The sequence below is a fragment of the Haliaeetus albicilla genome, chromosome 16 (genome assembly GCF_947461875.1).
Source record: "Haliaeetus albicilla chromosome 16, bHalAlb1.1, whole genome shotgun sequence".
In the NCBI taxonomy this organism is placed as follows: domain Eukaryota; kingdom Metazoa; phylum Chordata; class Aves; order Accipitriformes; family Accipitridae; genus Haliaeetus; species Haliaeetus albicilla.
This window is the reverse complement of record NC_091498.1, coordinates 13672826-13696168: the sequence shown is the minus strand read 5'-3', so window position 1 is coordinate 13696168 and position 23343 is coordinate 13672826. Positions and strand designations below refer to the sequence as shown.

General features: G+C 40.0%; 1 protein-coding gene across 5 annotated transcripts in view; it reads left to right on the top strand.

The window, feature by feature from the left end:
• CHID1 (chitinase domain containing 1) overlaps positions 1 to 23343 on the top strand; it is a 136738-nt gene that overhangs the window by 15194 nt on the left and 98201 nt on the right. For 4 of the 5 annotated variants that reach the window (XR_011328090.1, XM_069803574.1, XM_069803571.1 and 1 more), the window contains exon 8: positions 4181 to 4273. The exons of the other annotated variant lie outside the window; for it this stretch is intronic. Coding sequence is in view for 3 of the 4 variants with exons in the window: in XM_069803574.1 (XP_069659675.1) it covers positions 4181 to 4273 (93 nt within the window). In the remaining variant the exon portion in view is untranslated. The remainder of the gene's footprint in view (positions 1 to 4180; positions 4274 to 23343) is intronic. 5 annotated transcript variants of the gene reach the window in all.

The following is a 23343-nucleotide window of genomic DNA, read 5'->3' as shown; positions in this document are numbered from 1 at the left end:
AAAATATTCCAAGTTATTCATCCTGTGGCATTTAATTTTAGAAATGTGCATGGCAGAAATATTGAGATAACTGAACAAGCAAAGTTTCTCCTGCTTATTTAGTTAACAGCTAGACAGGACGATGTCTCTCTTACTAATCTCATTTGTGTGTTTATTGGTGGTTTTTTTTTCCTCCAGAGACCTGGGTCATGTTGTGAAAAAGGCATAAAGGTACCCACCAGAATCTCACAGCATTACATAAAAGTGCACACGTTATTCTGATCAATCTGGCATTAGCTGACAGATGGCACTGCCATCACACAGAATCAATCTGAAAAATGTGATTTTTTTTTTTTTTTTGGTTTGTTTTTTTTTGTTGTCACCATGTGCTGCAGGCACTTAGCATCATGCAGATGACCTTCAAACATCTTATTAATGTTGGTAGGAGTATAGGAGAAAAAAGCTCTTTGGCAGTTCTATCCTTCATGTTAGTACCTGAAAAATTAATCTATTAATCAAAGATTTGCCATAATTCACTCCAGTTTCTTGGTATTAACTAGGCAATGAAATGGCACAAAAGGGCAATTTCATCTTGAAGTAGACAGCTTTATTCTGTCCCATTTTCTTGACAAGGCATACATTTTAGGGAGTACTGACTACCAGCTTGTGCAAAAAAGTAGCTGAAGCTGGAAAGTTGCAGAGTTCTGAAGGAACACGTAACTGAAGGGAAGGATATAACAGCCTTACGTGTCTTCTTCAAGGCTTTTCAAATTCATCTACAGCCCACTCATGTGCACTGAAGTAAACTACTACAAAGTGTCCCAAACACAATAGAATAGCAATGCTGGAAAATGGGAGTTCTAAAAAAATAAGCTTCCCTTAAACTTTGGGTGATTAAAATTTGGGGGTCTGCATACTTTATAGGGGACAAAATACTTTGAAATCATGAACACTTGGAAAATTGACCTACCAAATGGTAGTAATAGAAGGCCTGAAGTAGGAGGAACAAAGTAGGCCCTAATTAGCTCAAGATAGAGTCTTAAAACTGTCAATGTTGTAGTAGCTACTCTGAAGTTAAATTTGACAATGGTGAAGTCTCTGGTAAATATTTAATGAAGCCTTTTCAGGAAGACTGATTCTATTCCTACTTTCCTGCACCTCATTATAATGTTTAAAATGTCAGTAGCTTTTCTTTCAAAATTACCAGTGGTAATATGGGAGAATATTGTGTTTAAAACACTGGAAAGCACTGTTGGGACACATTACAGTTTTAATTTATAGCACGATAAATGAGCATTCTGCTGTTGCTGTTTGGGGGAGAGGGGAAGAGTGCACATTTGATTTACATAATCTGCCTTGGCTGACAAATGGAAGTGAGCCTAAATTAAGTCTTTAACCATTAATTCTGTCTGATTTGCTAGAAAGTTTTCAGGGCCCAGAGACCTGGCTTGGCAGATTAGTGAGTAGATGTTAATCTCAGTTTCTTGAGCAAGAATCTAGCTAACCCTTTCTTCCTGACCTCCTCCAAGTTGAAGCTAATTATCTTTTGGCCAGAGCTATACTGCTTGGATTTGGTGGCAGGAGGAGAGAAGTGGCTGTTTTAATGGAGTCTGGTTTTAGTTAGAGTTCTGTCTGCTAGCTACAAAATAAAACCAGCAATCCAAACTGCACTCCTGCCCCTTTATCAGGCCACAAATCCCTGTCCTTTGTTTACAGTTGTAGGTTGTGGTTCTACACTGTATGCCTTTCTCATTTTAAAATGACTGCTTTTGTGCAGTCACTGTTTTTGTGGATGTGTCAATGTTTTTGTGGATACATTCTTAGTTCTGCTGGCTAACCACCTGTGTCTGATGTTGCTGAAGAAGGGGGAAACCTTGAATTTAATATTCACTTGAATTCTTTTTTTCTCTGCATCTAGTTCAAAATAATACCGACTGCTTTTCTTCTTATGCTTCAAACCATTGCTATCTGGGTAGAAAAATTTTAGGAGCTGAGGCAGATACGTGAAGATGCAGAGTGGGAGCCAGGGTGTTAGTCTTGTTTCTAAATGAAAAAGATGTTATCTTGCTCTGCACCTATGTTAGGTTCTTTTGTCCTGTTCTGCCCCTCCTTCTATCCCCTCACCTTTTAAATAATTAATTTTAAAGTCAGCAAATGTTTTGCATGGTGCAGACGTCTCAAAGTTCCTAGAGCTAACAAAGGCAGCCAGGCAGAGAAGAGAGATCCCTGCTGATGAACAGTGTAGAATAATCTCAATGCCAGAGGAATTGATTCTTTGGTCAAATTTATCTTATATGTAGCATCTCTGACATCTAATAAAGTGTGCAGTCATACTGCAGTTTGGGCATAATTATTGAAAAAGGTCACTTAGCCATGAGACACAAATCAGTGGGAAAGATGGCTTAGCTAGTTTTAATACTGATTATAGTTTTTGATAAGATTGTCACGTGGCAGCCGTGATGTGTATGTTGGAGTCAATAAATGTCTGTTTAGTTTAGTGTTGTAATTTTTTAGTGTGTTCCTATGGAAGAGGATTCTTCTTTGCTATAATTGATTTGTCTGAATAGTGACAGTCTTAATGTTGAATGCATATGATAAGGAAATAGGAGGGAAAACTGTTACTTTCCCAGACCAAGAATGGTAGAAGCACATGCTGCAGACAGACCAAAAGCTGATTCCTGTAATCTCATCTCTCCCCCCGGGAGAGAAGTATAGGTGGCACTGTGACAGTTTATTGTCAAGAGCTGTTCAGCACAGCCAGCTCTCAAATCATAAGCACAAAATACTGATGGTATTGGGAAAGTGATAAAATTTGCTTTGTTTGTTTGCCAGGATTTTGAGAGTAATGGCTTTTGTAGCATCCTTAGGAAGTTTTCATCAGGCATCAAACCATATCAGGGAAAAAGAAAATACTTGGTTACCTTTGGGTAGTGCCTACATTGTGCAAGTTAAGCATCATTACTGTGATGGATAACTTTATTGGAAGATCAGTGATTTCAGAAGAATATCTCTAGGATGATACTGCCTCGAAAGGCATGACTACCAAAAGTTGTTTCTGAGACTTCAGGTCTAATCCAGTTTAAGTGGAGCCTACAACTTGGATGATTGCTTGTGTGTATCCTACCTTTCCTGCTTTAGTACTTTTAGCCTACTGGAATGGGTTGTGAGGTTGCTTTCTACTTGGTTCAGGTTTAAGCATAGTTCTGAACAGATCTAGAATTCTGTGCTAATACCATCTGTCTGACCGCCTTTGTGGATCCACCCTGCCAGTGGGTAAATATGAAAGTTGACTTTGTTCTGAAAAATGGAATGCCTTAAGGAAGGCACACAGAAGGCCCATATTTATAGTGCAAATTCAAGGTAATATTGGACTCCTCTTACGATAACAATAGCCATTAAATGTTTTTGTTTCTGCAGTCTGTCTCTGAAGGATTTTCTATTAACATCACCCTTCAAATAAGGAAGACTAAAAACAGTTTACATGAGAATTTTGGAGTTTATTTTCCTATTGAAGTGTTTAGAATATGGATATGAAAATCATCTTTTGTGAAAGTCTTTAAATGATACATATGGAAGGTGATACTTCCATTGAATGTTTATTTTGTACCTATACAGTAATATATTGAGAAACAAAAGGATTATTTATACAGAAAAAAACAGCAGCAGAAAAGTTTCTAAATACAGGCCTCAGAAATACAGCTTGAAGATTGCATGTCTTGCTGTGAAATCATCTTTACAAATTCTCAGACCTCATATGTAGTAATACAGTGGCAACTTGAACGTATTCAACAGCTGCTTGTTTCAGAACAGTGTTTGGTTCTTCTATTGATCTAATTCTTTTTACTGAATATGACCTCAAGAGGTGACCTGCTCTGATGAGATATGATGGTTTTACATGCTAACAATGCATAGTTAGATTAAAATAAAACTAGGAAACATTTTAGCCCCAAGGTGATCACCTGTTCCAATAAAACTAAGACTTTCTGCAGCAGTTCAGTGTTCTTAGTCCTGGAAGAGGGTAAACCTGTGATCAGTCTTCCTAATTTTTTTTTCTGCTATGGTCATTCACTACAAACTGTGTTTGGCTATCTTGCCAGCTGCGTCTTTTCAATTATTTCTACTGTTACTTGTTAACTTGCTCTTGCCACTGTATAGCACCAGTTTTACTGTCTTTCCCTCTAACAATATATTTATATTTCAGGGAGTTGATTCACTTGCTCATTCACCTTTCTGAAGCTCTGCATGAAGCACAACTTAAACTCATACTGGTCATCCCTCCTGCTGTTGCAGCAGGGTGAGTATTCCTATTTAGATGGCAGGTTCCAGATGAGAAATACTTTCTTGTCTGATATATAACAAATTCAAAGCTTTGTTTATAGCTATGCAGCTTAAATGGATAAGAAATTGTTTGAGTTTTGTAGTCCTGTCTTCATGCCTGTTGCACTGAATAGTCTTTGCAACTATGTGTTTTCATACATACCTCATAACTTTTGATGTCAAAATAACTTCCAGAGGGACCTGCTATTGTGGTGTTAACCCAAAATGTCTGGTAAGAACTTCCAGGAGAACAAGAGCAGAAACAGTTGTGGAGCTTAATGACTTGTTGACAAGGGGTGAGAAGAGTGTCATAAAGGTAGCATATAAAAGAACTTTGTGAGCCTCTGGGCACAATTTCAGCTATGATAGATAATAGTTGAATTTTCTTAAGTAAAAAAACCAGAGCTACAGGAAGGAATTACATCTATGATATGCCTGTGGGTTTTTAAAATTATTTATTTTGACTTGATAGTCCATATGTACAGAAAATGCATTTAGTAAGAGGATATTTAGAATTGTTAATGGTTCTTTTTATTTGTGTAATGATTTGAATCCGACGGATGTACCAGTTTATATGCTCTTCTGGCTCAACAGCAGTAAGCAGTTCTTATCTTTCAGTGTTTATAGCAGAGAGATAGTTACTTCCTAAGATTGTTTTTGTTGAAAAAACAAAACCCATGTGGAAAATGAGAATGAAATTTCATTATATGTGGAAGGAATTTGAATCCTCTTTAAGTTTTTACATTTTTAGGAAAAGATTCTACATTGTCTTTAAGTGATGTGTAGTAAAACTAAAAAAATCACAGTTTTACTATATCTCTAGCCTTTTTCTGGAAAGAAAATTCCACTCCAGTATTTCGGTATTTCAGGGAGATTACGTCTAGTCCTTCAGGGTTTTGTATGATCAATCAGTGATTACATCCTTGTGAGCGTGAGCAGATAGAACTGAAGACAAGGGTGGAAGGTGATTCAGAATACCAGCAGAGTGATGTGACTTCATTATTGTAATTTCAAATTGAAATGTGGGCTATACCAATGCTATATGGCTTTATTAGCAAGAGTTTTGCCAGTATCCATCTGTCATTTGGTAACATTTGTTCACATTTGGATGCCGTTCCAGGTCAAAAGATACATGGTATGCTTGCATTGTGAGCATAGCTATCTGTTGTACTACCTTGTGGAAGAGTGTTTATGGTATAAAATAGTGCTACAAGGATCTACAAGGAATACATCATGCCTTCAGAGAACTGTGGTAATAAGGGTTATCTTATCCCCAAAACTACCAGGTTCTGAATCTCTGTATTCTACTCTCCCCTTTCCTTGCTTCTCAAAGGTAATGAGCATCCCTGTTACACTATGGATAGGCCAAATGTTAAAGTTATGTATATGTCATGGGTGATGGCCTTTTACTGTCAGAGTGAGAAGCTCCAAATCCCTATCTAGTGGTTTTTAAGGGGTTTGGTGGGTGCTCTTGTCATATGGAACTGCGGAATAATGAAGCATAACCTGTTGTAGAGGATTACATACACGAAACAGTCTTCATAAAGTAATTGAGTATGTTGGAGTGGGTTCTGCTAACTGCAGAATAGGTGACAGATGGGACACACATGCTAATCCTATGTTGTGCTTATTCCTTATTTCTGAATTTTACCTAATGGAATAGGTATCTTCTGGTTATGCACGTATTTTTGGCTTACTGTGCTTGACTTGCTGATAATGATAACTGGGGAAGACTTGTAATATTTGCATAGTTGGCAATGCAAGATTTTTTTTTTTCCAAGTTTCCTTTTTCCTTCAAGCTGTTTACCAACCTTATGCCTGCACATGAAAATTCAGGATAGTAAGTCAATCTTAAATAGAGAGCCATTATTAGGTATTTTTCAGGTGAGAGTTAGCAGACAGCTAAAGAAAAATATTACACTGTCTCATTTTTCTCACTTTGGGCTATATAACAGTATGGACAGGCTCACAGCCACTACAGTTTATGACAGTTTAACAGCACAGTTTCAGGATGGCGTTGTACAACCTCCTAAATTTCTTGTAGGCTGTCACGATCTTTCAGTGTACATTCATTTTCAAGGTGCGAAAAAGGCTGAGAAAATAGAATGCTTGAGCAGGCTTGTAAATGTCTCTTCTGTGGCTGGACTTTTCTCTGCAGTAGTCTCAAGTTTTTTTGAGTTTTGTGGGGAGGTCTGATAGCACGAGGGGGAAACAAAGCATTTCTGCCTATAGATATTCGTGCAGAGCTTAAATGCTGCCTGCTGAAAAGATTCAGGGACCCTATAGTAGGTGGCTAAAAAGCTGTGTATGTTCTGAGATCAGTTAGCATCTGCACTGTAACTGTGATGTTGCCTCTTCTGTAGGTTAGTGATGTAACCTTGTCCAAACCAGTTCCTGAATATAGGACATGTACTTTCTACAACTTTAAGATTTTAAGCCCAAAATAATACTTACCTGTAATTTTGTTCTTCAATAGCTGCATGGAATCTCATTCCAGTTTATTTTCTGTAAAACTGTGTACTTCAGGATGGTTTTTGTTGCTTTATATTTTCCTCTATTGCACAGTGTAACTGTTTTATATCCTTAAAATGAAGTAGCTAGTTTAATGCAAAAATCCCTTTGCTTCCGTGTGTGGCTGGCCACCAAATTTTGATAGGCAGAGAAGGAGAAGCAGTGTTTTGAAGACTATGGCAAAAGCAAACAAAATAAATTCCATGTAAATTTGTGAAGTAAGACAGTCCTGTAAAATAATATGTGTGCAGAGCCCTTTTCTTTAGGGACTGAAGGGCTCTGACAGCCTACCTGCATTTTGAGGATATTCCTTCCTATCACTCAAGCCCCTCTGTTTCTACCTCAGTTCTGGTGGGTTTTGCATCATGTTTTGTGAGAGACTTTATTTGTAGAACAGTACTAGTTTCTAGTGCATTAAGGGAGTAGATCCAAGTCTCAGGACAACACTGGACATGCTGTTGTTTCTTTTTCTCTAGACATGGTGTGGCTTGTTCCCCTTTCCTCACGCTCTGTATTTTCCATGGTCTTCCGATGTCAGAATACACACGCTGTAATGCTGAGGCAGTTTGGCATGCTGCTACACTCCAAATCTTTTAATGTGCAAAAAGGAATGCACTATATAAATGGGGTCAAGAATTTATTGTTTGTCCACTTAGTGTTTTAATGGTCTGATAGTCCAAATTATCTATACAGAAAAGCCTCATTAACATTACAGCTAGAATTGTTATGCAGAGCCTTCCCACTTTCTGCCCGTTTTCTATGGTGTTATGCTCACCCTTCCACTGTTCCTGTGGGTGCTGAGGTTGACACTCAGTATTCCTTCAGCAGAAAGATGAGTTATCAGCATGGTGAGGTTTTTCTCGGGAGCAGTGTCATTTTCATGCCAGAGGTTTCTTCTTTGTCAGCCTTCGGTTTCACCTGGGGCTATTTCACCTGTTTTCTTACCACAGCCTGCTTCCTCTTCCTTGGCTCTCAGGTGAAGTTTTAAATTTGTGCAAACTCCTCAGGTTGGTCAGACCTTTTCCATACGTGGTATTCCTAGAGCTGGGGGCAGTACCCACTTGACCACCACACAATTATTTGGAAGAAAGTTCAGGCCATAAGACGCAGAGGATTTTCAAAAGGACGAAGCTTTTAATCAGTACTGTTTCTCAGAATGAGGCATCACATGTGTTGCAAGTAATTAGAGCTACAGGGTACGTATGTTGTTCCTTACTGTCACGGATGTCTTTGCATGGCTGTTGAGAGCCACTTTTGTGGCTGGTAATACTTGAGTCTTAGGAAGCCAGCTTTCTCTGTCAAGAGAAGGTTGAGAGTCACTCAGATTTGCTTCAGAATATAAATGCTTAGGAGCTTCTTCTGATGCATGGATGGCTTTGCTAGTAAAATTTTCTACTATAGGGAGGGTTCCTGGAATGGAACCAATAGCTTTCAGCTATTGCCCTCTGAAATGCTAGCATGGCTCCCAGTAAGCCAAAGTGTTATCTGCCTTGTATTAACTCATTGCACCCCAGAGCAATAACTGCAATACTTTAAAAATACTTCTTTAAAAATAAAGACATGGAAACTAAGTCCTTAAAAATCTATTTGTGGCTCATGAGATAACCTTTGCAACATTCACAGACCACTAATACTCTGATGTCTTGCAGATGTGTCTGGAAAATTGTGGGCTGGTATGCCTTTGCATCACACAGATGTTCAATGGTCATAAATACTTTGAGATTCTTGTGCTTTGGTTAAGTCAAAAATAATGAGAAATTACGATGTCTTCTCTCCTCTCTGTCATTTATTCCAATCTTTCATGCTGCCCTCTTATGATCTACATTTCATCCCAGTTGATAGTTCCATTTTAAAGCAATTTTCTGTTGCTATTAATTGTAGTCTATTACAGATAAAGCAAAGGAGAACACTTCAGAACATTCTTCTAAAATGCTTTGTCAGTCACTTCATCACACAGATGCTTTTAAAAATGCTAATGCATGCTCTGACAGAATTTAAGTAATTGCTGTAAACAGTGTTCACATGTAAGTGCATTTGCTCCTTTTGGTGGTAGGGAGAAAGTGGAGAATAGTACAAACCTTAAGATTCCTGTTCATCGTGATGCCTATTGACATTACCAGATTCAGTCTTGTTGCCAGAAGGACCTTAGTCTTTTTTGTTTATATACAGTCACATGGGGTTCTACAGTCTATTTTTTCTAAATCCTGAAACAAGAGTTGAAGCCACTATAAGCCCTCTGGATTCTTAAACACATTTTGCCTTGACCAGAATTTGCTTTGTTATGGTAGCTGTATCTTTGACTATTTCACAGTCAAACACTACAATGAGGTTTGGACCTTGTGTTGTTATTTCCCCTCCTGCTGCTGTCCTGCATATTGACAAGATAGTAGGTTCACAGTTCCAAAACTTTTCTGAACTGGGGTTTAGAAATGCCCTTTTAGAGCTGGGAAGAGCTGTCTATCTAAAGTGCAGGTTTTAACCTGAAATATGTATTAGGCCTGTCCCTAAATGGCCTTATCTGCAGAGGAATAGTGAAGTATTCCTGTTTTCTAGGTGTGGGAAATAACACCTGTGGTTTATATGAAAGAATCCAAAAATCTCATTCCTCTAAACCAATTATTTTGTTTCTTTATGCATTCCTAAAGTTTCTGGAATTTATTCATAAACTTTATTGCTCAGGAGAATGCATTAGTCACATTCTTTTCAATTAATACTGTTATATAAGCCACCTGTCTGTGTCTTCCATGTATGTCTTCCTATTGCATTAACTAGAAAAAACCCTTTAACTTCTTGAGTAAATAGGTAGCTGAAAGTATATGCATAAGTTATGGAAACATCCGAAAATGGTCACAATTTCCATGCATGCTTTAAAGCTTAGAAGTATATTGGATTTAATGATATCAATAAGCAGAATCCTGAAATTTTCTTTCTGCTGTACCTGACTTTTTAGGTAGTAGCTGTATTTAAAAATTTTTGATTTATAGAATAAGAAGGCTTCAGCTGTTATTGTGTATTAAATATCTCATGTCTTGAAACTCACTTTGGGTTTTAACACTTGAAAGTGTGCTTTAATGCGGCTTATATTCTTTATTTGTTGGAATCACTGTAGACTGTTAATCAAAAATACAGCAAAAGGCATGGAAATAAGTACCATCGAGAATCAAATAATATTTTAGAGTTCAGCAGCTGGCAAAAGTCTGATAAAGGAGACATGATCTGTATGTGGAATACCCTAACCAGTTGGGATGCTAGGAGCTGCAACATTGTTCCTTTTGTGTTTTACCCTGATTAAAATTTAGAGAGAGAGTATAGTTAAATGTAAGCAGTTTATTTAGGAATGCGTTAAGATCAAAGCAGTCTGGCAGCAAATGCTATCTGAAAGGAGGCACTTTTGAGAGCTAAAAATACTGGTTTGATTAGGGAAAGAGTCTGGAAAATGCAGCATTGCACATGAGATCAAGTACATGATGCAGGAAGGAAACATAGTGGGTCATCTATAACTTCTCAAATTCAGCTTTTGCGAACAAAAACTAAGTGAGACTTGTCCTCTAACTGAAGCTTGCTTTCATAGCTAAAGGATCTGTGAAGCCTTTGGTTTTTGATTTGCTTGTGAAATGTTCTGGGCTAAAAGAAAACTTCACTTGAAAAAGAATTTTATTTATTTTTTTAAATCCAGACATTTTATATATTCCTTTACAGCATTTTTTTATGTAGCTGTTTACAGCATTGTCCAGGGACAGTTGCACTGGCATAATCAAGGGGTGGGAATGTGTGTGGAGGCTGATCGGGAGGTAGGAATCTCTCTAGCAAGCTTTGCTGTCACAGAGAATGCAAGTAGAGCTACCATGGTGGCAAACACAGATTGAGATAGTTAGTATTTCCATCCACCTGATGTCCAGGAATTGCGTGATTTTCCTGCAAACATGAGTGATTTGCAAGAGAGAGGAACAGCAGGAGCCAAAGCTATGCTTTAAAAAGTGTGTGTGTTATACTGTGACTTTCCTTTGGGGTGGGAGACTTGTGGTTGCATATGTCTGAAGAGAGGTGCTAGGACTGCTGCGTTATGTAAATGGTTGCTAGAGCAGATGGTTTGCTGAAGTCTTCCAGCCTGTCTTTCAACAGATTGTCTCAAAATGTTAGTGTTACTACTTTTAACATGCATGGATATGGATGCATGGGTGCATGTATAAACTATATGAGTACCGTTTCTAAAATGGCGATGGGTAGCCAGGCATATTCTGCCCATTGGTGATGGGGGGTAACTCCATTTGTGCTGAGTAATCCTAGGCTTGGTGAAATACCTGGCTTAAATATGTGCACTTCAGTGATTATTGTACTGCAGAAATTATACTGGTGAAAGCTGTGTGGGTGTTTTTATACCGATATCATAAGCCTCTTTCTGAATAGGATAGCTGTGCTGGAGTGAACTACCTTTACACTTAAATATGCTGTTGGGGGGGGGGACGGGGACGGGACACGGGGAAGATGGCAAATGGAACTTGAAATTTGGTTGCACCTGTTCTCTTAAGTCTGTAAATCACAGGGACTGAGTTGGTTATTTTATTTGTTTCTCTATACTTACAAGTTTTATGATACGTTAGGGGTGCTTTTTCAAAGGCAAAAAGTGAGGCTTTGGATTTGAATAGTAACTCTTTCCTGTTTGCAACTAAATTGAATTTAATCTGACTAGATTATTACATATTTTGTCCAGGTTCAGCAACCATGTTATCCATGGTGTTTCCCAGTTACTGTGAAGAAAACAATGAATAAAGAAAATTCTTAAGTTTGTTTAGATGAGCTATCATTGGAAAGAGCATCACTAATACTCCTGTTTCCTTCTGTCCTGAGAAAGAGCAAAGGCAGACAAAAAGCTCTCAGGAGCTGGAGATAAGATGTTATCTTCACAGAGATTCTGAATCTAGCCATGGTTGCATAACCATGACCTTTCTGACATTTGTAGTTTATAATGGACATTAGACATATCGTGTAACTGTGTTAAGGATCAGCTTGGTATACACTGAGTCATTAAAAGCGGTTAGTTTGGCTAAAACCAGTGTTAAATAACTCTGTGTTTACAGACAGGTTGTTGGTGGTCACTTGACTTTTATTGTCCCCTGCAGTATAACCCTTTGCACAAAGTAGCAATAAAAAATGGCATCGGCTGTGTCACTTCATAATATAACACTGTGCTCTTTACTTGCATTTTGATGGTTAGGATATGCACCAAGCAATTTGTCCTGTGTGATGGATATCCTTTTAAAACATCTGTCTTTAGGTTACAAGACAGTAGCCGCTCCTTGAATAGCAGGTGATTCTTTATCTCTTGAAGTTGTTTGGAATCTGTAAATGAGAACAGGGAAAATCTCACGTAAACAAACTCAGTTGTCGAGGCGAGCAGCTCTGGTGCTGGCAGGATCCGCAGCAGAGCACTCCAGCGCGGTGCACAGGGGCGTTCCCAAACCGGGGAAGCTCTGGGGAGCTGGGAGACCCACCAAGAGCCCACTGTTCGCGCCACAGCGGCTGGCGGGACCCGGCCAGGGCCAGGAGCAATGGGACAAGTCGTCTCTGTCCCCCACCCCAAGCCCCTAAGGAGTGTTAGCGATCAGGAGTGCGGCTAACAGCGCACAGCGCGGCAGGTTGTGCACCAGTTTGCACAGCAGGGTGGGCAGGAAGGGTGCTCAAGCTCTGCCAGCTCGACCGGGAAGCAATGGTATCCACCCAGCAGAAAGCCATGGCCTCTCCAAGCTCTGCACCCGCCATGACCGACACAGCTTCCCAGACAGTGCTCCGATGGGAACGGGCTGCCACCCAGGTGTCAGGCTGCAGGCTGTGCCCTGCTCTTACACCAGTACCTAGCAGTGAGCACACCAGTGGGAGGTTCACCCAGGTAGAGGAACTCTTCTGCTTAGTGACAGAACACCAGGAGGTGAGTAGGTTGAGGAGTATCATGGAGTCAAGAGAGAGAGATTACTGGAATCACACTCTACCTTCCCTGGGACAGGCCTGTCAGGCAGACAGGGCATGTGACGGGGAGGATTCCCCATCCTCTCTCCACCTGGCTGAACATGGTGACTCAAGGGATAGGGGACAATGGCAGCAAGTACCTGCCTGGTGCAGCAGGCTCGTCTCCTCTGTGACTACCCCACCTTACCAGGTGCCCTTGCATAATAGGTACGAGGGTCTGCAAATAGAACTGAACAATGACAAGGACGATGATTCATCTAGGTTGGAAGAGTCGCCAATGTTAAGTTAGCCTACACTCTGCATCAAAACTGCTTCCATAAAAAAAAATAAGACATGTCACCTTCTTAGGAGATTCTCTCCTGCCAGAACAGATGGCCCAATATGCAGACCGGACCCACTTTTTAAGGAAAGTCTGCAGCCTCCCTGGGGCCTGGGTTAAAAGTGTGATGAGGAAACTTCCTACCTGGGTATGTCCCTCGGATTATTATCCATTATTTATTTTTCATGTAAGCAGCAACAAAGTTGCAACAAGAAGTCTGAGGGCAATCAAGAGGGACTTCAGAGCCTTGGGACGACTGGTTAAGGGATCAGGAGCACAAGTAGTGTTCTCATCTATCCTTCCAGTTGCAGGGAATGATGAGGGAAGAAACAGGAGGGCCCAGCAGATAAATACTTGGCTCCAAACCTGGTGTCACTGGAAGAATTCTGAGGGTTTTGATCATGGGTTGGTCTACATGACACTAGGTCTGCTGGCGACAGACTGGGTACACCTGTGTCAAAGGGGGAAAAGGATCTTTACGCAGGAGTTGGCAGGGCTCATTGAAAGAGCTTTAAACTAGATTTGAAGGAGAAAAGGGATAAAACCAGGCTTGCTAGCGATAAGCCTTGGAGTGGCATGCCAACATTTGAGGGATGGTGTGCTAGCTAGGTCCTTTGGTCTGCCATCTCAGTGGAGGTAGGGGATGGAGATCCACATGACAGCAAAGAAGCAAGGGTTATTGATGTGTTAGAAACCACAGAAGTGCCTGAGAACAGTCACATAGGAATCAGGGTGTCGCCCCCCAAAAAGGTGGCAGGATCAATAGCCCAACCGAAGTGCATTTACACCAATGCCCACAGCATGGACAACAAACAGGAGGAGCTGGAAGCTGTCATGCAGCTGGAAAACTGTGACATAGTTGTAATCACGGAAACATGGAGGGATGAGTCACACAACTGGAGTACTGCAATGGATGGCTATAAACTCTTCAGAAGGGATAAGCAGGAAAGGAGAGGTGGTGGGTTAACCCTGTATGTTAGGGAGTGTTTTGGCTGTCTAGAGCTTGATGATGGTGATGAAAGGGTCGAGTGTTTATGTGTAAGAATCAGGGGGAAGTCCAACAAGCCAGATATTGTGGTAGGAGTCTGTTATAGACCACCCAGCTAGGATGAAGAGGCAAACAAAATATTCTATAAGCAGCTGGGAGAAGTCTTAAAATTGCTAGCCCTTATTCTCATGGGGGACTTCAACTTACCAGACGTCTGCTGGAAATACAATACAGCAGAGAGGAAACAGTCTAGGAGGTTCCTGGAGTGTGTGGAAGATACCTTCCTGACACAGCTGGTGAGTGAGCCAACTAGGGAAGGCACCCCGCTGCACCTCTTGTTTGTGAACAGAGAAGGACTTGTGGGTGATGTGACAGTTGGAGGCCATCTTGGGCACAGCGATCATGAAATAATAGAGTTTTCGATTCTTGGAGAAGTAAGGAGGGGGCTAGCAGAACTGCCACCTTGGACTTCTGGAGGGCAAACTTTGGCCTGTTTAGGGGCCTCATTGACAGAGGAAGTCCTGAAGAGCAAAGGAGTCCAGGAAGGCTGGACATTCTTCCAGAATAAATCTTAAAGGCACAAGAGCAGGCTGTCCCTATGTGCCAAAAGACGAGGTGGTGGGGAAGAAGACTGACCTGGCTGAATAGAGAGCTTTGGCTGGAACTCAGGAAAAAAAGAAAGTTTATGACCTTTGGAAGAAGGGACAGGCAACTCAGGAGGACTACAAGGATATCGTGAGGTTGTGCAAGGAGAAAATTAGAAGGGCCAAAGCCCAACTAGAACTTAATCTGATCAGTGTGGTAAAAGGCAATAAAAATGTTTCTATAAATACATTAACAACAAAAGACAGGCTAAGGAGAATCTCCATCCTTTATTGGATGTGGGGGGAAGCATAGTGACAAGGGAGGAGGAAAAGGCTGAGGTACTTAATGCCTTCTTTGCCTCAGTCTTTAATAGTAAGACCAGCTGTTCTCAGGACACCCAGCCCCCTGAGCTGGAAGACAGGAACGGGGAGCAGAATGAAGGCCCCATAATCCCAGGGGAAATGGTTAGCAACCTGCTACACCACTTGGATATACACAAGTCTATGGGGCTGGGTGGGATCCACCCAATGGTACTGAGGGAGCTGGCAGAAGTGTTCACCAAGCCACTTTCAATCATTTACCAGCAGTCCTGGCTAACCGGGGAAGTCCCAGCTGACTGGAGGTTAGCAAGTATGATGCCCATATACAAGAAGGGCTGGAAGGAGGATCCAGGGAACTACAGGCCTATCAGTCTGACCTCATGCTGGGGAAGGTTCTGCTGGAGCAGATCACCTTGAGTGCCATCACGCGACACGTACAGGACAACCAGGTGATCAGGCCCAGTCAGCATGGGTTTGTGAAAGGCAGGTCCTGTTTGACTAACCTCATCTCCTTCTGTGACAAGGTGACATGCTTAGTGGAGGAGGGCAAGGCTGTGGATGCTGTTTACTTTGACTTTTGTAAAGCCTTTGACACCACTTCCCACAGCATTCTCCTGGAGAAACTGGCAGCTCAAGGCTTGGACTGGCATACTCTTTGCTGGGTAAAAAACTGACTGGATGAGCAGGCCCAAAGAGTTGTGGTGAATGGAGTTAAATCCAGTTGGCGGCTGGTCACAAGTGGTGTTCCCCAGGACTCAGTATTGGGGCCAGTTCTGTTTAATATCGTTAACAGTGATCTGGAGGAAGGCATCGGGCGCACCCTCAGTAAGTTTGCAGATGACACCAGGTTGGGTGGGAGAGTTGATCCGCTGTAGGGTAGGAAGGCTCTACAGAGGGATCTGGACAGGCTGGATCGATGGCTGAGGCCAATTGTATGAGGTTCAACAAGGCCAAGTGCCGGGTCCTGCACTTGGGTCACAACAACCCCATGCAGTGCTACAGGCTTGGGGAAGAGTGGCTGGAAAGCTGCCCGCCAGAAAAAGACCTGGGGGTGCTGGTTGACAGCCAGCTGAATATGAGCCAGCAGTGTGCCCAGGTGGCCAAGAAGGCCAATGGCATCCTGGCCTGTATCAGAAATAGTGTGGCCAGCAGGAGCAGGGAGGTGATTGTTCCCCTGTATATGGCACCGATGAGGCTGCACCTCAGGTACTATGTTCAGTTTTGGGCCCCTCACTACAGGAAAGACATTGAGGTGCTGGAGCGTGTCCAGAGAAGGGCAACGGAGCTGGTGAGGGGCCTGGAGCACAAGTCTTATGAGGAGCAGCTGAGGGAACTGGGATTGTTTAGCCTGGAGAAAAGGAGGCTGAGGGGAGACCTTATCACTCTCTACAACTACCTGAAAGGAGGTTGTAGTGAGGTGGGGGCCAGTCTCTTCCCAAGTAACAAGTGATAGGACAAGAGGAAAGTTGTGCCAGGGGAGATTTAGATTGGATATTAGGAAAAATTTCTTTACTGAAAGGGTTATCAAGCATTGGAGCAGGCTGCCCAGGGAAGTGGTTGAGTCACCATCCCTGGAGGTATTTAAAATATGTGTAGATGTGGTGCTTAGGGACGTGGCTTAGTGCTGGACTGGGCAGTGTTAGGTTTACAGTTGGACTTGATCTTAAGGGTCTTTTCCAACCTACATGATTCTAAGATTCTGTGAAATATCTCGACTTATATGACATGCCATTGAGAACTTTTGGGGGGTCTTTTTTAAGGAAGGTTACATTACTAAGAGCTTGTTTTGTCATAACCTGAACATAAGATGAAGCTACAAAAAGCACTGGTTACTTTGTCACTGTTAATAGTTTTAGAATTACAGACGAAAAGCCTGTTAAAGTAGTGATTGCTGCATTTCTGGGGGGAAAAAAAAAATCTGCTTAAACCCTCCAAAACTTTGTATGTATAATTCATATTTAAAATGCATGGAAGACAATTTTAAAAACAGATAGTTTCAATTGTTTAAGAAGCCTCAGGTAACACAAGGCAGCTTTATACTTCAGTAATTTTATCAAGTCTAGCATGATAATACTAGATGTATATCAGACCTTGATCCTTGGTTTAAGTAATAGTATGAAAAATAGCTGCTGTTCTTACCTGTGTCTTAATAACATGCTTACCAGTACAAAGCAGTGATCATTGAGCGGTATGTTTTCATTTAACCTTACGGGGCATAGTGTTTGGGATTATTGGCAAGAATGAAGAACATTGTAAACAAATCATTGGAGCTATCACTGTCCTCATGAAATTCTCAAAAATATTACTACTGGTAAATTGCATACAGTTTAGCTAGAATAAATTGTTATCTCCTGGCCAGTTTCTGATAGTATGTATCAAAGTAATATTTAAATTAAAACTGAGCGTGTTTGTCTCTGATAAAAGGTGCACTTAACCTCACAGTGTCACATCTGGCAGAAGGACTGTAAAGCATTAGTGGAAATATGAAGTATAGTTCCTCATCTCTAAAACAAAAGCTTTCAGTACGAATTTGATGTAAGTACCAGCTTTCTTAAAATAGTCCACTCTGCAGATGTGCAACTGTCAGACTGGGATGACATTTCAGGTGGGACCCATCAGCAAACCTTGTATGGAAGAAATAAAACAAAGTCTCTTAATGCTTTAGTATGAGTCATATTTTCTAGACCTTGGATTGTTCTTCTCTGGACTTTCTCTAAATCTTCTACATCTTCCTTAAAATATGGTTCCCTGAACCATATATTTTAAGCCATGGCCCTTAGATTTTCCAGGAAGAAATATGTGTCCATATGGTGTAGAGCAGAATGTATAGGGACAGCACAGATCAACTGTGTGGCACATGCCTAGCAAGTCTAGTATATTCTGGATGCATTAGACCTGTTGTATATGCAGTATAAAAATCAATCTTTGCTGGTCCTCTGCAGAGTCTGCTGGACCTCTGTAAAATCTGGGCCAAAGAAGTGGTTGGGCAATATATCTTGTATGAAAGTGACCTAAAGCGTTTTCCTAAAACAGTAAGGCTGGTGGATTGTTTTTAAGATTGTGGAAGATACCAGATAGGTAAGTATACATTTAACAGGCAGTGATCAGATCTTGAAGTTATTCCAGAAGCATTAAAAATTACCTAGAATTAATGCCATGAGATTAAGTAAAGATGGATATAAAATATTATTTTAAGGAGGGAGAAGTAAAACGTGGAAATGCATGGAAACTTTCTGGGCAGATCTGTGTTGGAAGAGGCTCAGACAGTTTCAAAATGCTGAGGCAACAGTGCTGTGAGATGTAGGGAAAGGGAGACCTTTCATTTTGAGATGATCGGCAGGGAGCTTTCAGGGTGACAAAAGGTAATTACTCTGCTCTCAGTGCTAGGCAGGTCTTGTGGAAAACTGAGTCTGGGTACTATATTTATAGGAGTATGTAGAAAAATTAGAGTGTGTAGAGGAAAGCAAGAAAAATGGCTAGAAATATGGATAATGTCTCCTTTGAGCAAAGCTTGAAGAACAGTATTTAGTATATTAAAAAGAGGAAAAAAAGTGTCAGGAGACATAATAAGTCTCCAAATGTGTCGACAGGGGCTGTATAAGTGACAGTGATACATTGGTCTTTATATCGGCTTGGAAGAAAAGGATAAAAATAATCTTCATGATAAAGAATTCTTAGGTTGAACACTAGAAAAATAATGTCAGATGGCAAAATACTGTAGAAGCACTTAGGAAAATTTTGGAATCTTCATATGCATTTTGAACTCGATGATTCACATCTAGGTGTAGCAGGTGATGTACAGCTGTGTGAGAAGAAAAGGGAGAGCAGCACCTTTATTAATTTCTTTGGGTGGCAGAATTAATGCTCCATAAATGCCTGTTTGGCAGAAGAGTGCAAGGAAGCAGAGCTGGGCCAGTGGGAGAAAGAAGAAAAAGAGTACACTCTGTTGTGAAACTTTCTTCCTCTGTTCCAGGAACAAAGCAAACATTCATAAATACACCTTCCCCCTGTTTCTCTTGAAGAGCAGTGGGTAGCTCCATGTGAGGGGATACTCCTAGGACTCAAGCTGTCCTTATTCTTTTTTTAATAGATACTTTTGAAGGCTTTCTTTGTTAAGCCTTCCTACTAAAGTTTTAGGTAAGCTAGAAATCTAGGGAAGTTTTTCTTTTAGTTGTGATTAAAAAAAACGGTGGGTGAGGCAGACACAGCAAAGGAATAGAGAGAGCTGAAGATACCTAAGTCAGGTTTTGGCATTCTGTTCTTAAATTGAGACTTCATAGGCTTGCTTTTAGCCTCAGTGAATTAAAGTGACAGGTAAATATTTCCAAAATAATGTCTAAAGCACTGAAGAGGCCCATGCTGTTAAGTTTATAGCCTTATGTGAATTTTCATGAGTTGTCTAAAATTGACAAAATGTGCCTATGACAAAACATTTTCTGTCAGATACTGTGTTGGCTGTTTTCTCCTTGCTCTGAAAAGTTTGCCACATCTGTATGTGAAGCACAGCATCTCAAAGTGTGTTTCTGCTTCCCATCCATTCTCAGCTAAGTGCAGTTATATCCCAAACATCATTTTTAAATGCTGCTTCTTACTGTGGCTGATCTCTTGTTTGATTGGGGGAAAAAAAGGTGAAAATCATAGCACTTCTTACATTTCAAACAGTCTGAACTCTTAAGATTTTGTAACTGATTTGGGTTATGCTAAGGTTAAGTGTTCTAGACACTGCTTTTTTTAAAAGCAATGACAAGTTGCTGGCAGAGGATATTTTTGGTTTACATATGCATTATGAGACAAAGGACTTTGAGAAAAATTGAAAATATCTCAAGAGCCATTACTGTATCACTGTTTTTGGAGTAGGGAGATTATAAAGCCTTGACAGTGTTTTACTGTGATTCAGCAATTTTCCTCTTTTCAGCCTCAGAGTGTTTTTGATTTAAACCATTAAAGAGAATGCATTTTATGTTCAAATGGTGGTTAGTACTATTTTTAAAATCTTCATTATAGTATGTTCATTGTTCTAGGAGCTGGATCTGTTGACATTCCTGAACAAGGTCAGGAGGAATGTTCTGTACTGGTTTTGCTTTAGTTTTGTGGTAGTGGGGGCAGAGGGTGGACAAGACTGATTCTAAATTCCTGTATTTTTGTCACGAAAAGGCTAGCTGTCTTGTTTGGTAGCTTTGAAATAGCATTCTTCATTCATTGAACAGAAAGTTTGCTATGGTGAGATGTGAATATATGGAGTTAGCCTAACTTCTTCGAGGAGATTCCTGGGGAAAAAAAAGAGGCAGTTAACACAGATTCCTATTTAGCATCATGCTGTTTAGGCAGAATTATTCCAAGATTGATAGTAATCTGGACAAATATTTAGTCTTTTGTAAAAACATATAGCTGAAATCCTTCTAGAACCGTATGGGGGCTGTAAAGGTTAGACTATACTAATCCTTTCTTTGGGAAGGAAGAAATTGTATTTCCAGGAAAACAAGACATTATCATGTTAAAAAATTCTTTTGGTGGATTAGAAAGTGAAGAGAACTTTTCTGGAGAAATTGGGAAACTTTTTCTAGTGTGTCTGCTGTTTATGAAAAGATATTTATGTAACAGGGTTTTCTTCCTTTAGACCACTGGTTGACTGTTCAGAATAGGTGGATGTTTCTTTGTGTTTTTCATTTGTTGTGAGAATCAGCTGTCTCTTAGACCTCACTATAAGTTTTATGGATCGAGATCCACCTTTGTATTAGGGGGTAACCTAGAATTGTTCTGTATGCAACAACGGATTTGGGGGCCGGACACCCTCCAGCATTTTGAAGTGATTGATCTTTTTAAAATGTTCTTGCTAAAGTTCAAGTTATTACTACCTTTGTTATGCCAAACTTAGTATAATCTCTTAAGATAAATGCTCAAACAATATACGTTTGCTGTCTGAACTTTAAAAGAAAGCTAGACAACTGAATTAATGGAAGTCATTTGTTAAGCAGCTGGAACCAGAGATGGCTGAAAAGCAGGATTTCCAATTTGTGCCAAAATATCCTGCAAACCAGAAGTTTTGATGTTCATGTTCTTCAGCTTACTCCACTGTAATGCTGTTTTAATACCTGTTTGTTCTTCAGAGAGTTTGCAAAATACTTCTCTGCTATGCAGCAGTCTTGCTCACAACTTGTTACTTGCTTGTGAAATGTGCAGTTAAATCTGTAGTTGAGCATGTCTTTTGTTTTTCACTTTTTTAGATCCTAGGCTTTGAAAAGAGCCTATTAAAGTCACTGCAGTCTTGGCAAATAATCTATATCAAATTTGTTTGTCTTTATTGGCTTCTGTAGCCAATCCTACAGCAGTAGTGCAGCTGCTTTCATTTGAAAGCTGCAGGAACCCAAACCACTTTTCTCTGTTCAAATATTTGAACATAATGTATGCTCCTTTGGATGTTCATATTTCCATATATAAGAGTAAAAAAAAAAATTTTTAAAAAATCTACAGCCTGTGTCCCTGTTAGTTAAAGCTTCTCTAGGTACATACTGTCAGTATTTTCCACTTCTAAACTTCCACTTCTCCAAAATTAAGATTTTTAGCTACTCAGTTTATTCTTGCTGCAAATAGTTTGTGGACATGAAGGACTCTTATTAGCTTCAGCTCTTTCTTTCCAGAGCTGCTGTGCAGTAACAGTTACCAGAACCTATGCAGTCTTCATTACTGCTATCCAGTAGCAGTGGATATCAGCTTAGTTTTGCTACCCTACCTCTTGGGAGAGATTGGCAGCAGGGCAGACAACTTGTCCCTTCTTTTACTTTATACTGTCGGGGTCCTTTCCTATAAATACACATATGTACTTGGCTGAAAAGTAGGAAGAGTATGATGGAAAATTGCTTTTTGACCTCACAGTTGCCCAGCTCAATGGATCCAACAATTGACCAGTGTTTTGTATATGTGATAAAGGAAACAGTTGTTTTAGTCTCTTGGAAGTTGATTATGAACGGATACTTGTAATTATTAAGGTAATCTATGTTTTTCACCAGGAGTCTGTCATCTTTAGAAGTTGCTGCAGATTCAATTGCCTTGCCATAACTTTGTGTATACAGAATGTTATGTTTGTGGGTTCACTATTCTGGTATATATGCACTGTTTTCCTTAGAAGCATTTCTAGCAAGTAGTAATTTTCATGCAGAATATGCAAGTAAACAACAGGGTAATTTTTATGATAATGTGTGGTAAACAAATTCAATTAAATTATAAACAGCTTCTAAGATGTCTCTGTTTTGGAGTGAAATGGGAAATGTCACTTACTTTTAACATCATTCTCAGGCAGGACTATGCGGGCTAGAATGTAAAGCCTTGAAATTTTGGTAAGTAAATAATGCCAAGGATCAAAACAGCAGGAAACCTATTGCTTGTTTCAGATTGAGTTTTAAATTACCAGATTATGTCAAATAACAGCATACTAGAAAAACAGCTTTGTAGACTAGTGTTTATTAAGTACAATTCTGTTTTACCAATACCTACACTTAATATTATGAAAGGTTAAAATTTTTATGAGAAATCTGACCATAATAATCATATTTTGTTGGAATCAATAATACTCTTGCTGCACTTTTCTGATCTTTCTCCATGTCTGATTATCTTTCTTACTTTTCCATCCAATTTGACAAATGAGGTCACATAAAGCAAGCAATTCTAAAAATGATCAGTGTGTATTCATTATAGAGTTAGCTAGTATATACACCAAGTATGCTCTCCCATGCTTGTTGTTGCTAATAAAGAAATTTGTTGCTGGAAGACAATCCCTTTGGGCAAGCAATATACAGAAAAAGGGACTTGGGAAGGAAAATCTGGAAACTATTAACTATGCACAGTTTCCTATTTGTTATGCCTAGCTGACAATAGCACATGGCCCTCCATTATTCCTGTAGTTGTCAATCTTCCTGTGAGTAGCCTAAAAAAAAGGCACTGTCAGGAATATGGAGAGTACAGTTACATATCAAGAGGTTTTGAAATCGGGCTCTGTGCATAAAATTCATCGCTCAAGAAAGCATAGAAATGACTCTTAAGTGGGCTGCCTAGGCTAGCTGACTGGTGTAATAGTTTTTATTGCATATTAGAGAACCTGTAAAATATGTGTGACTTGGATCACAAGATATGGCTTGAGACAGGAGTTTATATTGAGGGAAGCAGAAAACTGGGTAGGAAATGACTACTGACTACTGAGTAACAGTTACTGGAGAAAGTTTAATAACCTCTTCAAATCATAGTAATACTATTGAATCATACTCAGAGTCATGCTGTTGGGCTTATGGGTTTTGTTGCTTCCCTGTGTAAAGGCTTAAAGTATAGGTATGTCAGTCACATCTCTTTTTAAACTGAATTCTATTAGC